The following is a 15,180-nucleotide window of genomic DNA, read 5'->3' on the forward strand; positions in this document are numbered from 1 at the left end:
CAGAGTAGAAAATAACACTAACATTCTAAGTGGCTATAATCTCATATTTTATATATATATTCCATTTGTTAGCATTGTGGGGTGAGTCAACTGGTTCAAAGAATAGTTGGTCTAGAGGGGAGGGGGGTGGGAGGATGGGTTAGCCTGGTGATGGGTATTAAAGAGGGCACGTATTGAATGGAGCACTGGGTGTTATAAGCAAACAATGAATCATGGAACACTACATCAAAAACTAATGATGCAATGTATGGTGATTAACACAATAAAATAAAAATTTAAAAAAAAAGAATAGTTGGTGTACAACACCATTCTTTCCCTACTCAGTATACCCCTGGGGCACAAAATCCATGCCAGCAGTCGCTTCCCTGAGAACCCTAAATTTCAATATCAATCAAAGTTTCTATTTCCTTTGAAGAATAACATTAGCAGTGCAAATATAAAAAATTACCTCTGACTTGAATTATCAGAATAAATGAAGTAAGTAAGCACATGGGAAATACTCCCTCTGGCATAGTTAATTTTCAAGACATCTGCCTTGTAAACTTGGAAAAATGAAATAAAGCAGCTGAAACTGCTCATTATTGAGAGAAGGCTGATAGTTCAGGTTAAAAGGGTTTTGAACGGTTGTAACAGATACTTTGAATTTGACAGATATGTAATGTGCAGTTGGAAACGAATCTCGGCATATGGGGAAGAAAGTACTAACAGATTTGCTGGTGTCTAGACTTAGGTTAGTTGTTTAAAATGCTAGTTAACATGGGGGGTAAGAAGGTACTGTGTATATGAATATATGCAATTCACATTCGAAATGCCTTAGGAACAATTTCACAGAGAATATAGGATTATTTGGTTCAGCTGACAGTCAAATTACTTGACAAACTATTGATTGAAGCATTTAGTCTCTATTGAAACTACTGTTAATGATGGAGCTTAAAACAAAAAGGACATTAAAAAAAAGAAAACATAGAAAAGTATTTTTTAATAGAATTAACGTTTAAGTCTTAGTTATCATGATACTTATGTAAATGTAATTTATTAAAGTTATGAGCCTATGAAAAGATAACATTTCAAAAACCACAATACCATAATCCTGATTTTCAGGTTGATAAAAAGAATATAAAAAAAAAGAATATGGTGATGCTTCAGCTTTCTAATAGCAACAGATTTCAAGGATTTGAAATCATCTTCATATTTTTTAAATCATCAGATAAATTTCCAATCATAAATCAGGCAAAATTTAAACTACAATACCATAATTTGAAAATAAAGCTGTGCCTGATATATAATCATGACAACAATGAAAAAAATTTCAAAAAGTGCAAATATTTGACATATTTGGGTATGTTGGTGACGTCAAAAAGATTTTATTTTTTTTCACACTGTTATGCAGTATAAAGAAGTTTCAACTATACAATAACTTCAAATTTATGGTGAAATCCTTATTATTTAGTAGTTTAAAAATAGAAAACTTAGAAGTATTCACTTATCTGACATATTTCAGTAAGAATATTCAGTTTAATAATTGATACAAGAGTTCCAGCAATTGGAATTATTCAAGAGGTTAAACTGCCATAAGGTTGTTTTTTTTGGGGGGGGGTGGATAAAGAGGCAAGTTATTTCTTTCTCATTTTATTTATTATTTAATCTGTTTATTGGTAGATAATGATGAATAACCCTTCCTTATTACTATAAAATAATTCTGAAATTCTTACCTGATACTATACCAATTCCATCATCACAGTCATAGTCAGAGACTTCACTATCACTTATTCTTTTTGACCCTATGAAGCAAACAATAGCAATAATTAAAATTGCTGATTAATAAGGAAAAAGAAAACTCCTCATCAACCTGAAAAACAAATGAAAGAAATCTGAATGAAATACTTGAGAATAAAAAATATAGAGAGAAGGAAAGTCATTATAAGCTCACGCTTATTTTTACACATATTTCATAATGTGAGGGTATTATTCTTAAAATGTATAAAATAAATTTCCTAAATGCCTTAAAGCTTGAAATAATATTAAATAATATATGTATGTGATTTGATGCTGATTGATAAAATCTATTGAACAAAAAGCTAAGTTAAAAATAGCTATGTTAAGTCAGTTTCAGATGCTTTTAGACAAAGGTACTTAAGTCTATATAAATTTCAAAGCAAGACAATATGTTAATTCAAGAGCATTCATGTGCCTTTTTCTAATATGCATGACTAATAAATTAAATGTACCCAATTCTTCATTTTTCACACTTATGGAGAAGTATAATTTAAGACATCTTAAACCATCTACCTTTTAGTATTAGTTTAGCTGTTCCTCCATTGCTTTGAAAAGAAAATGAGAAATCATCCACAAACTTATTAATACATCTAAATTGTGTATTGATTACACACAATTGTTATATTTTCTAAGAAATAGCCTAAAACAGAGCAGTAATAATTAACATAATTAAAGACCTCTATAACAAAATTTTAAAATGTTTATCATGCTGTGGCAAAAATAGCACTGAATTGATGATTACAGCAGATTGTCTTCACATTTCATTATGAAATATATCACATATATAAACATGTTATAATTTGTTTTTTAATATATTTTTTCTCCTACATGTGTCTCAAAAATAGGCACATCTTATACAATAGAATCCCTTATTACAGTATTTTTTCCTTCCTTACAATCAGAAAATGCTTAATGATAAATGAAAACAGTGTTGCTATTTCAAGAAATGACTTCTTTTGTCTGTCTACTTACACCATACATTATTCATTAAATAGACCAAATTCAGTTATCAGAAAATAAATGCTTTCCTGTAACGTATATAAAATACTGAGAGTTCACGTTTTACAAGGTGTCTAAAGTAGCAATAATTAAATGTTCTAGAAATGCCCTCCAATATTTCCAACTTCCTCTTAGAAATACTCTATACATTTTTTTCTCTTTTTGTTTGTTTTTACCCCTGCCCTCTTGGGAAGGGGAAGAGTCTGTTGCCAGGAACTCTTGTTTTCCTCCTTTTAATGGTTACATAAAAGACACTGATCTGTTTTGATCATGTGGTCCCACTGAATGGGTTCACTGCTATTTTCCTTCCAAAGCCTTTAAAAAATTTAAACTCAATCAAATCATAGACTCTTACAGCCCCAACTGATATGGAAACTACAATTACCACACAATATCCCAAAAGACTGAGCACAAAATGATTTACAGAATTAGTGTATACATTCTAAATGGATTTGGGGAAAAAAAGGATACCACAGATGAAGTTATCGAAGAGAGACATAATAAGAATTGCTACTCATCTCGTAACATGATTTCACTTTGTAAATGCAAATGCTCAAGGACAGGGTAATGATAGTTTAATGTGCCAGATATACTAGGGCCTAAAGATTATATGCTTTTGGTATTGGTCAAGAATCAGATCTGCCTCTGGTGTAAAATAAGAATGACACCAGCAAAAAATGAAGTTCATTTTATCGGCCTTTGTGAGTGGTCTTGCGTGGGTTTGTGCATAGAGTTGGGGGTGGATGGGTATATGTGATCTGTAAATGCTGCTTCCTTCCAAATCTTATTATGTTCCTGATAGAAGTCGATCTATTTTGCTAGTAATTCTACAGAGATTTAATATATTGTAATTATGTTATCTCTACTTGGAACTTGTCATTTAACATCCTGATGAATTCAAGTACTTAATTTAATGTCATTGAATGCAACAATCTTCTCTTTTAAAAGTAGTGTTTTCAGTGTCTTGTTTAAGAAATTGTTCCTAAGCTTATGAATGGACAGATATTCTCATATTTTTTTCTGAAATTTAAAAAAATTTTGTTTTTAGCATTTACATCCTTGTCTATCTTGAAGTGAGTTTATGTACGGTTTGAGATATGGATGCAACTTCGCTTTTTCCATATGTATAACACATATTTTGGCATTATTTAATATTTCCACTTCCCCCAATGATCTGTGATGTCACCTCGGTCATAAATAAATGTATCCTATCTGCTAGGATCTATTTCTTTTTCCTTGTACTGGCCATTTATCCATAAACCAATAACTCACTGTCTTTGTTATTATATTGTTATATATCAAAAAGCAAATTCCCTCATATCTCAAATCTTTCCTCTTTGCTCTTCCTTTAGGTTCAGGTTATTAAATTGCACAAAACATCCTACTGGAATTTTGATATGAACTGTAATGAATCAATTCATCAATTTAGGGAGCCTTGGCATGTAGTACAGCATTGTTTTACCAGCCAAGAGCTAGGCATTCTCCATTTAAATTTCTGTGAAATTTAACTTCGCTCATTAAAATTTCCCACATTTGTTGGATTTATCCTTTGTATCTTATCATTTCCACTGCTATAAGAAATACTGTTAAAATTCTGATTACTAATCTAATTGCTCATATATGGAAATACTTTATTGTAAAATAATGTTAACCAACCACCTTGTTAAAGGCTCTCTCTTTTTACCTCTAATAAATTTTATATGGTTCAATTTGGATTTTTCTCCATAGACAATGTTTCTAATCCTAAAGTCTTTCTTCTTTCTTTTTCTTTTCTTTTTATGCTGATAATCACAATGCTGAAAAGAAGCAGTTAAATTTTACATTCCTTTTTAAATTCTGATTTTAAATAGAAATTTTCTAGTATTTTACCATTAAAAATGATATCTGCTGATGTTACATTTTATCACATTGAGGAAGGTCTCTTAAATTCAGTGATATTTCATTAAGGATTTTTACATTTTTTTTTTACAAGTGATTCTGACGTGTTAAAAATTTCCTTTCTTTCACTAACCTTTTGATTTAGGATCAAGGCTATACTGGCACAATAAAAACTTGAGAATTAGCCCATTTTTATTCTCTGGTTAAATTTGTGTAGGATTGTAAAAAAAAAAAAATCTGTTGTTTGAAATTTTGATGGAACTCATCTATAAAACTACCACGATCTGGTGTTTCCTTCATGGAAATATTTTAAATTACTAATTTCTATTTTCAGTAGACATTGAATGACCTATTGACTCAAGGTTTAGTAAGTTATATTTTTCACAGGAATTTGTTCAGTTTGTTCGTTTTCAGTGTTTGCTACAATGTTCATAATTTTATCGTATTATGTATTTATTTTCTGATGTGTCTTTTATGTGTCCATTTGAATCCTGTACCTTCTTTTTATCCTGTCAATAAATTTCACCACAGGTTTATTTTGCCATTCATTTCAAATGATTAACTTTTAGGCTCCATAATCTTATCAACTAGAAATTTGTTTCTTACTTTATTAATTTCTACTCTTACAGTTATGATTTCTTTCTTTCTACTTTAAATTTATTTATTTTTCCTAAACTCTTAAATTAGATGAATATGTCAAAATTTTCAGCCTTCTAATCTTTACTAACATAAGCATTCCCCCTCTGAGTACTTTCCTGCATCACTCAAATATTTATAGGCAGTGTATTATTTAAAGTTCAGGTCTAGGTATTTTCTTCTTGGGTCTATAAGATATTTACTATACATCATTAAATCTAAGACACCATTGTCTGAATAATGCATGATAATTGCAGAGAGAATAAATATTGGAAGGAAATGTTCATTAGAGTAAAAATGTCTATTTTTAAAAATTTTGAAATATATGGGTATGATTTATTAATTTTTTTAAAAAATTGACATAGTAACACTGGTGTTGAAGGAAACAGCCTATATTTGTCAAGTCTTCAAGTCTTTGAACTTTGTCAGAAAATGAATTATTAAATAATATATTAACAATCCTTACAAATGTTTCATGGATATAACAGGAATATAAATTCATTAACTATTACATGCAGAGTTCTTTTTTTGACCATGAGATTAAACTTGTTAATTGTATGGTTTGATTCTTTTGTATCTCTCCTAAATTTTTGTTTGCTTGATCTATCAATGATTGAGAGAAAATTATAATGGAATTTTCTTCAACATTGGTTAATTTGCTAATTTTTCTTTCTAGCTTACTCTTTCTTTCTAGCTTACTCTAGTTATTGGTTTATGGAGTTATTTCATTTATACATGCAATTTTAAAATTATTTCAATAGATGTAGAAGAATCATTTGAAAATGCTTACCCCTATTCATGATAAAATACCTCAGTTAACTAGTCTGAAGAAAATTTCCTCAAATCAATAAAGGGCATCTACAAAAAACCTATAGCTCACATCAGACTGACTTATGAAATATAGAATGTAGTCCCCCTAAAACAAAGAATAAGCTAAGGATGCCCACTCCAACCCTTTCTGTTCAACACTGCACTTGCATTACAGTAAAATACAGCAAGGAAAATAAATGAATGGCATACAGATTGGAAAGCAAGTAGTAACATGATCATGTAAATGAAAACTCCTAAGGAAGCTATAAAAAACTTATTAAGACTAATAATTTAGCAAGATTGCAGAATACATACATAGTCAACATACAAAAATGAACTATATTTTTTAAAGAATAGCAATGAACAACTAGAAATGAATTTCAAAGCCTCTATCACTTACAAGAACACATGAAAAATCTAGGAATACATTGTAACAAAAAATGTGCAAAACATGTACACCTCCAAACCACAAAACACTGCTGTAGTAGTTTCCTAGGGCTGCTGTAAGAAAGGACCAACCACAGGCTGAGTTAAAACAACAGAAATTTATTGTCTCACAGTTCTGGAGAGTAGAAGTCCAAAATCAGGGTGTCAGCAGTACCAGGCTCTCTCTGATGGCTCCAGGAAAGAATCCTTCCTTGTCTCTTCTAGCTTCTGGTGTTTGCTAGCAATCCTTAGTGTTCTTTTCACTTGTAGATACAGCCCTCCAGTCACACGGCTATCTGAATGTCTTCATATTGTTTTCCCTCTGTTCATGTCTTTTTGTATCCAAATTTCCACTTTATATAAGGACATCAGTCATATTGGATTAAGTCTATCTTAGTGACCTCAAAAATGAAAACTTGATTACTTCTGTATTAACTCTATATACAAATAAGGTCACATCCTTAGGTACTGGGGGTTAGGACATACGCTTTCGGTGGGACACAATTAAACTCATAACAACTGTTAACAATTTAAAGAAAATTTAAATAAATGGAGAGACTTTTCTACAAGGATGGAAGCCAGAAGTTATTAAAATAACATTGTCAGGATGCTGAGAGAAAATAAAAGTAATTCTAGAATTTTATATATAGCTAAACTTTTCATCAGGAATAAAGAAATAAAGACATATTCCGAAAAACACAGCGTGTTTCCAGATCATCATTGAAAGTACTCCTAAAATATGTGTACTTGAAAAATAGAGAAATTCATCCCAGAAAAAAAAAGGATAAAATGAAAAGAAAAAGGTTGGAAGCAAAGAAAGTGGTAAAAATTCAGGTAAATCTAAACAAACTCTGAATGAACAAAATGACATTATAATAAACTACTAATTAGGAGGCAGAGTAAAATTCTGGCAATAATATGTTAAATAGTAGGGGTGATGGTACAAATCAGATTTTACAATATTTATGTAGATTGGAAAAAAAGGTAGAGATGTTAATTAATGTTACTTTGTTAAGCGTGCAAGGTTGTGATTCCAATAGTAACCACTAAAAGAATAGAGATAAAAATTTAAAAATCAGGAGGTACACAATGATACTATGTTACTATTTATATTAGAAAAAAAAAGAGGAAAAATCCATACATATTTTTTTACATAAACATAGACTATCTATGCAAACACACACGGAAACTGGTAACAGCAGTTCATTCAAGTAAGGAGAACTAGATGTTTGAGAAACAGTGGGGGGAGATTGTTTTTTACTTTTAAATTTATACCATATGAATGTATTACTTAAAAATTTATAGCAACATTTTACATATGTTTCATTTGTAGATGAAGAGAATGTATATTCTCTATTTGTTGGGAGAATGTTCTATTTATTCAAATTCATCAGTTCTGTAGGTCACATTCGTGAGATTGTTATAATTGGGGTTTTTCAATTTCTCTTTCTAATTCTTTCTGGTTTTTAAAATAGGTATGATATAACCAAGTCTGGGATTTTAGATGCTCCTCTGGCTCCTGCTAGATCTCTTTCTTCAGATTTCCCTAGTCCTGTGCCAAACACATCTGCAGATCCATGACAAAGGATCTACATACCTTCTTCTGCCTGCCACCCACAAAATTACAGTATGAGGGGATGTTTTGCATGCATCTTTCCTTCCCAACCCGTCCTTATGACCTATAGTGACTTCAAGACCCCTAGTGAATGAAGGGGCAAAAGCCCTTCATATTTTTTCACTAGGTCTTCTCTGTTGCCTCTGGCACATGACTCTTTTCAGATTCTTCGACCATTCTCTTTCTTACAAACCTTCTTACAAAGAACTCCCAGCTTCTGCAATTTTGTAGTTTAAACTTTATAATAAATATTTTATTTCATATCTCTAATAGTTCTTCAGCTTCCTGACTGACCCTTAACTTTATCTGTCCTTAATCCATCTCATGTACATGTTGCCGGATAGGGATCTAATTTCATCTATGTTCTTCTTTTATGGATAGTACTTTTCCAGCTCAATCTATTAAATCACTTACTTTTCCTCTCTGGATCTGACATGTCACCTCAATCCTTATAAAAGGCTGTCTCATGTTAAGAGAGTCTGCTTCTGGGCTCTCAATCTTATTCCACTGATTGATTTATTCTCATGCCAGTTGTACACTGTGTCAAACTACAGTAAATGTTGATATCTAAGAAAGTTTCTCCTCCCTGCTCTTGTAAGACTCCTTCTAGCTATCTTTGGCCCTTTAGTCCTCTATATAATTAGAATCTATTCATCAGTTTCCATGAAGATATCTGATAGGATTAGAACTGAATTAAATATATATGTCAAATAGGGGAAATTAACGATAATGTCTTCTTATCAATGATTATGGGAATATATCCATTTTGTTAGCTATTCTTTAATGTTTCTTTTTTTTTCTATATGCTCAATTTCACTGTCGTGATTACAAAATGAGATATACTTTTCACCCAGCAGGTGGTCAAAACGCCCAAAGGGTAGACCCCGTTCTTGTGGTTGGCTGTGTGGAAGTGGGTGCTCGCAGCCCCCGGGGGGAGGGCACCTGAGTGCAGGTGCTCTGGAGGGGCATTTGGCTCCAGCGGATACTTTACGAATGTGCACACCTTTGAGGACCCCCCCCCCAGCTAGGAATTTACCGTCTTTAATGTTTCTTAATAAAACTTTAAATTTTTGGGACGCCTGGGTGTCTCAGTCGGTTAAGCGTCTGCCTTCGGCTCAGGTCATGATCCCAGAGTCCTGGGATCAAGTCCCGCATCAGGCTCCCTGCTCCGCGGGGAGCCTGCTTCTCCCTCTGCCTCTGTCTCTCTCTCTGTCTCTCATGAATAAATAAATAAAATCTTTAAAAAAAAAAAAAAACTTTAAATTTTTTTCCTGTAGTTCTTTTATATAACTTTTGTTAGGTTTATTCCTAGGTATCTGATACTCTGTTACTATTGTAAAGTATGTCTGTTTGTACTGGTGTATAGAAATGCAAATGACCTTTGTATATTATTCTTATATCCAGACATCTTGGTAAACCATAATTTGTCTGTATATTCTTTTCAGAGTTTGAGGAAAACAATTACATCATCTATAAATAATGATAGTTTTATTTCTTCCTTTGAATGCTTATTATTTATAAATTCTTCCTGTCTTATTGCACTAGAATCTCCATTACAATCACATTCTTGTTCATATTTTTTTATGAATAATTCTTTCATTGGCCATGTGAGTTTATATTTCCTGTAAGTTTTTAGTAGACATTCTATCAGATTGAAGAAGTTTCTTTCTAATTCATGATTTGAATTTCTGTTGAATTCTATAAAATTTTTAATTCATTATGAAGAAATGAACATATTTTTTCTCCTTTTATCTGTAAATGTCAAAGATGACATTTATAGAATTTTATAAAACTATTGGATTTGATTTGCTGTTTTATGTAGCTTTTTCTGTCACTTATATTTAGGAGTGAAATTGGACTATGAATTTCCTTTTTTAGAATGGATTTGTAGATTTTTGGTATAAAAGTTATGTTTTCCTCATAAATGAGCTTGGAAATATTCTTATTTTATGTATATTATGCAAGAGTTTTATTAAGTTGAAATAATATGTTAAGATTAAATATGAACTACTTGAAAAGAATGTCTGAGTCTAGTGTTTTCTCTGTAAATCAAAGATTTATTTCAACTTTTAACATATTAATATTTGTAGTTACAGGAATTCAGTTAGTTATTTTTTTCTGTTATTTTTCCATTTAATTCATTAGTTTGAATTTCTTAAAATTGTTCATTTTTTTAAAAAAGATTTTATTTATTTTTTGAGAGAGAGAGAGACAGCGAGAGAGGGAACACAAGCAGGGGGAGTGGGAGAGGAAGAAGCAAGCTTCCCAGGACCCTGGGATCATGACCTGAGCCGAAGGCAGATGCTTAACGACTGAGCCACCCAGGTGCCCCTTAAAATTGTTTATGATTGGAATCAGACTGGCATTCTTTTGTCTCCTTCCACTCAGTATAATTATTCTGAGATTTATCCATGTTGTCAATGTATATCAATAGTTCATTCTTTTTTTGCTAAATAATATTCTCTATTATGGCTGTACCACAGTTTATCTATTACCCAGTTGAAGGGCATTTGGATTATCTGATTATTACAAATCAAGTTACAATGAACATTCATATGTAAGTTGTTGTATGGGCATATATTTACACTTTTCTTTGGTAAAGATTTAGCAGTGAGATGACTGAATTATATGGCAGGGGTATATCTAACTTTTTAGGAAAAACTGCCAAAGTGTTTTCCAAAGAGGCTATCACATTTTACATTCCCACTAAAAGTATATGAAAATTTCAGTAAATTCCCATCCTCACCAATACTTTGTTTCATAGTTTTTTTTTCATTTTAACCATCTTAATAGGGTCTAATGGCATCTCATTTACATTTACCTAAAGACTAATGTTGAATATCTTTTCATGTGTCTATTTTTTTTTAAAAGATTTTATTTATTTATTTGACAGAGAGAGACACAGCGAGAGAGGGAACACAAGCAGGGGGAGCAGCAGGGAGAGGGAGAAGCAGGCTTCCTGCGAGCAGGGAGCCCAATGCGGGGCTCGAACCCAGGACCCTGGGATCATGACCTGAGCCAAAGGCAGACGCTTAATGACTGAGCCACCCAGGTGCCCCTTCATATGTCTATTTTTAATCTCTAAATATTTTTAATGGTCTTTCAAATCTTATGTCCATTTTTTATTGTTATGTTCTCTTATTCATGAGTTTTAACATACACAACGAATGAATCATTGAACACTACATCAAAAACTAATGATGTCCTCTATGGTGGCTAACTGAACATAATAAAAAAAAGAAAATAATTATATATTTCATCTCTGCAAAAAAAACCCCAGTTATCTATATATTGTGTACACAAGTCTTTTATTACATATGTGATTTGCAAATATTTCTTCTGAACTGTGGCTTGGTTTTTCATTATCTTAACAGTGTCCTTTAAAGAAAAAAAAGATTTTATTTTGAGAGGGTCCAATTTAATCAATGCACATGACTTTCATGCCCCAAGAAATTTTTGCCTAACCAAAGGCGGTAAAGTTTTCTCCTAGAAGTTTTATAATTTTAGGGGTTACATTGATCCATTTTGAGTTAACTTTTGCATATGGTATAAATAGAAGTCTCTTTTTTTGTTGTTGTTGTTAAAAGGACTATCTTTACACCACTGAATTGCCTTTTCAGCTTTGTTGAAAATCAGTTATCCATATATGTGTCAGTTTATATCTGCATTCTATATACTGTTCTTTTAAAGCATTTTCCTGTTTTTTAAAAGATCTATTTATTTATTTTAGAGAGAGAGAGAGAGAGAGAGAATGAATAGGAGGGGCAGAGGGGGAGGGAAAGAGAATCTCAAGCAGACTCCACCCTGAGCCTGACACGGGGCTGGATCTCAAGACCCTGAGATCATGACCTGAGCTGAAACCAAGAGTCAGATGCTTAACTGACTGCACGACCCAGGCACCCCTTCGTTTGTCTATTTTTATCACAATGTCTCATTTATTACAGCTTTATAGTAAGTTCTGAAATCAACTATTGTTAAGGCTTCAACTTTGATCTTTCATCTTTCATAAATAAAATCTTTAAAAAAAAAAAACTTTAAATTTTTTTCCTGTAGTTCTTTTATATAACTTCTGACCCACGAATGCAGTATTTCTCTTCATTAATTTGTCTTTTAAAATTCATTTTTACAGTGTTCTATAATTTTTAGTTTAGAGATCCTTTACATTTGTCAAATTTACTCCTAAATATTTCATATTTTTGACATATTTAAAAGGCATTGTACACTAAATTTCAATTTTCAATTGTTCATTGCGGGTACATATAAATACAATTGTATCCAACAAGCTCATAAACTCACTTCTTAATTATAATAGCTTTTGTGTAGATTCCATCTGACTTTCTGTATAGATGAAGATGTTGTATTCAAATACAGACCATACTACTTCTTTTTCAATTTGGGTGCATTTTATTTCTTTTTCTTTCCTTATGTACCAGCTAGAACCACCAGTACAATTCTGAATAGAAGTAGGGAGAATAGACAACCTTTTCTTGTTCTGATCTTAGGAAGAAAGATTTCGGTCTTTTATCACTAAGTATGATTCAGCTGTAGATTTTGATAAATGCCTTTTACCTATTTTTTGAGAAAGCTCCTTTCTATTCTACTTTGCTTAGAGTTTCTTCTTCTTTTCTTTTCTTTTTTTTTTTTTTTTTAACAGAAATGGATGTTTGATTTTCTCAAATGCTTTTTCTGAATCTCTTGAGATAATGATTTTGGGTTTTTTAAATATGATGAATAACATTAATTTTCATATGTTAAACATTGAATTCTGAGATGAACACCACTTGGTCATGCTACATTATCCTTTTTATGTATTGTGGTATTCAATTTGCTAAATTTTTCTTTTGCTAAATCTTCTAAAATTAAATTTGCTAAACTTGCCATAATTTCTATAAGGTCTGTAGATTTCATTCTTTTAGTATTTTGCTCAGGTATTGGTATCATGGTAATGTTTCTCTCATAAAATGAGTTGGGGAGTTTTCCCAAACATACATTTTTCTGGAAGAGCTTTTGTAGAACTGGTATTATATATATTGTCCTTAAATGTTTGGTACACTTCATTGGTTAAGTCATCTGGTCCGCGACCTTTCTTTGTGGGGAAGTTTTTAACCATAGATACAGGGCTATTCAAGTTATTTCTTTTTGAGCGAGCATTGAGTTTCTGTCTTTCAAAGAAATTTTCTATTTTTCTAAGTTGTCAAATGTATTGACATAATGTTATTCATAACTTTACCTTATTATCCCTTTAATGTTTGTAGATCTGTAGCAACATTAGCTATTTTCTCATATTGGTAATTTCTGTCTTTTTTTGCTCATCATTCTGCCTAAAAGTTGAACAATTTTATTGATCTCATAGAGCCAACCTTTGGTTTCATTAACTTTTTTATTGCTTTTTGGTTTTTATTTCATTGATATCTGTTCTGATTTTTACTATTCCCTTTCTTCTATATAACTTGAGTTTAATTTGTTCTCTCTCTTTTTATATTTTATTAGGGTGAAAAGAGGTCATTGATTTGAGAATTTTGTTTTTGTAATATAAATATCTGGTGCTATAAATTTCCCATCTCTCTTCTGCTGTAGTTGCACCCCATGAATTTTGATATGCTGTGTTTTCATTTCATTCAGTTCAAAATACATTTTATTTTCCCTTTGAGTTCTCCTTTGACTCATGGTTATTTAGAAGTGTGTTATTTAGTTTCTAAATACTTGAAGATTATCTGGAGATATTTCTATTACTGATTTCTAATTTAATTCTATTATGGTCAGATAATATACTTTGCATGATTTGAATACTTTTAAATTTATTGAGACATTTTTTGGCCAGAATATTATCTATCTTAGTAGGTTCTCTGAATGCACTTGAAAAGAATGTGTATTCTGATGTTGTTTTGTGGAATGTTCTATAAACATTAATTAGGTTAAGTTAGTTGAAATTATTGATCCTCTCCAGTATTACTGTTTCTGTCTACTTATTCTATGAATTACTAGGAAAAGAGCATTAAAATCTGACTATAACTGAGGTTTTATCTATTTCTTCTGTAGTTTCTTCACTGTATTTTAAAAATTGAGGTATAATTTATATAATAAAAATTTAATTGGCTTTAGGTATACTATCCAGTAATTTTTAGTAAATTTTAAGAGTTGTGTAATCATCACCCCAATCTACATTTAGAGCATTTCCATCATCCCCCCAAAATTGCTCATACTCATTCTCACTCATTCCCCATTTCTACCCCCAGCCAGACAACTACTAATCTAATCTCTGCTCTATAGATTTGCCTTTTCTGTACATGTTATATGATTGGAATCATAAAACATGTGGCCTTTCCTATCTGGCACCTTTTATTTAGCATAATATTTTTTATGTTAAACCATGTGGTGGTATGTATTAATACTTTGTTATGTATAGCAATCCACTGTATGGATACCACATTTTATTTATCCATTCACTAACTGATGGATATTTGAATTATTTCCACTTTTTGGCCATTATGAATAATGCTGGTGTAAACATTCATGTACAACTCTTTGAGTGGACATTCATTTTCATTTCACTTGGGTGTACATCTAAGAGTGAGTTGCTGTGTCATATGGTAAATTTATTTTAACTTTTTAACAAACCACCAAACTGTTTTCCAAAGGGCTACACTATTTCACATTTTCATCAGCAAATATATGAGGATTCCATTTTCTCAAAATCCTTGCCAAAAATTGTTAGTCTTTTTTTATTGCACTCATTTTAGTAAATGTAAAGTGATATCTCAGTTATAATTTGCATTTCACTAATAACTAATGATACTGGGAGTATTTTCATGTGCTTATTTACTATCCATATATCTTCAGTGAAATGACTATTCAAATATTTTGCCTTTTGATTGCATTATTTGTCTCCTCATTATTGACTTTTAAGATTTCTTGAGCATTCTGGATGCAAGTCCTTTTTAAAATATGTGCTTTGCAAATATTTTGTCCAAGTCTGTGGCTTATCTTTTACCTTCTTAATGGTGTCTTTGAATCACATTTTACATTTTATGAAGTCCAAT

The 15,180-nt window shown here is 31.4% G+C and overlaps 1 protein-coding gene across 47 annotated transcripts in view; it reads right to left on the reverse strand.

Moving 5' to 3' along the window:
• Positions 1 to 15,180, reverse strand: part of RIMS2 (regulating synaptic membrane exocytosis 2) — a 583,728-nt gene that overhangs the window by 229,288 nt on the left and 339,260 nt on the right. For all 47 annotated transcript variants that reach the window (XM_078072141.1, XM_078072147.1, XM_078072143.1 and 44 more), the window contains one exon: positions 1,713 to 1,781. In XM_078072141.1, the coding sequence (XP_077928267.1) occupies positions 1,713 to 1,781 (69 nt within the window). The remainder of the gene's footprint in view (positions 1 to 1,712; positions 1,782 to 15,180) is intronic.

Source organism: Halichoerus grypus, chromosome 5 (genome assembly GCF_964656455.1).
Source record: "Halichoerus grypus chromosome 5, mHalGry1.hap1.1, whole genome shotgun sequence".
In the NCBI taxonomy this organism is placed as follows: Eukaryota; Metazoa; Chordata; class Mammalia; order Carnivora; family Phocidae; genus Halichoerus; species Halichoerus grypus.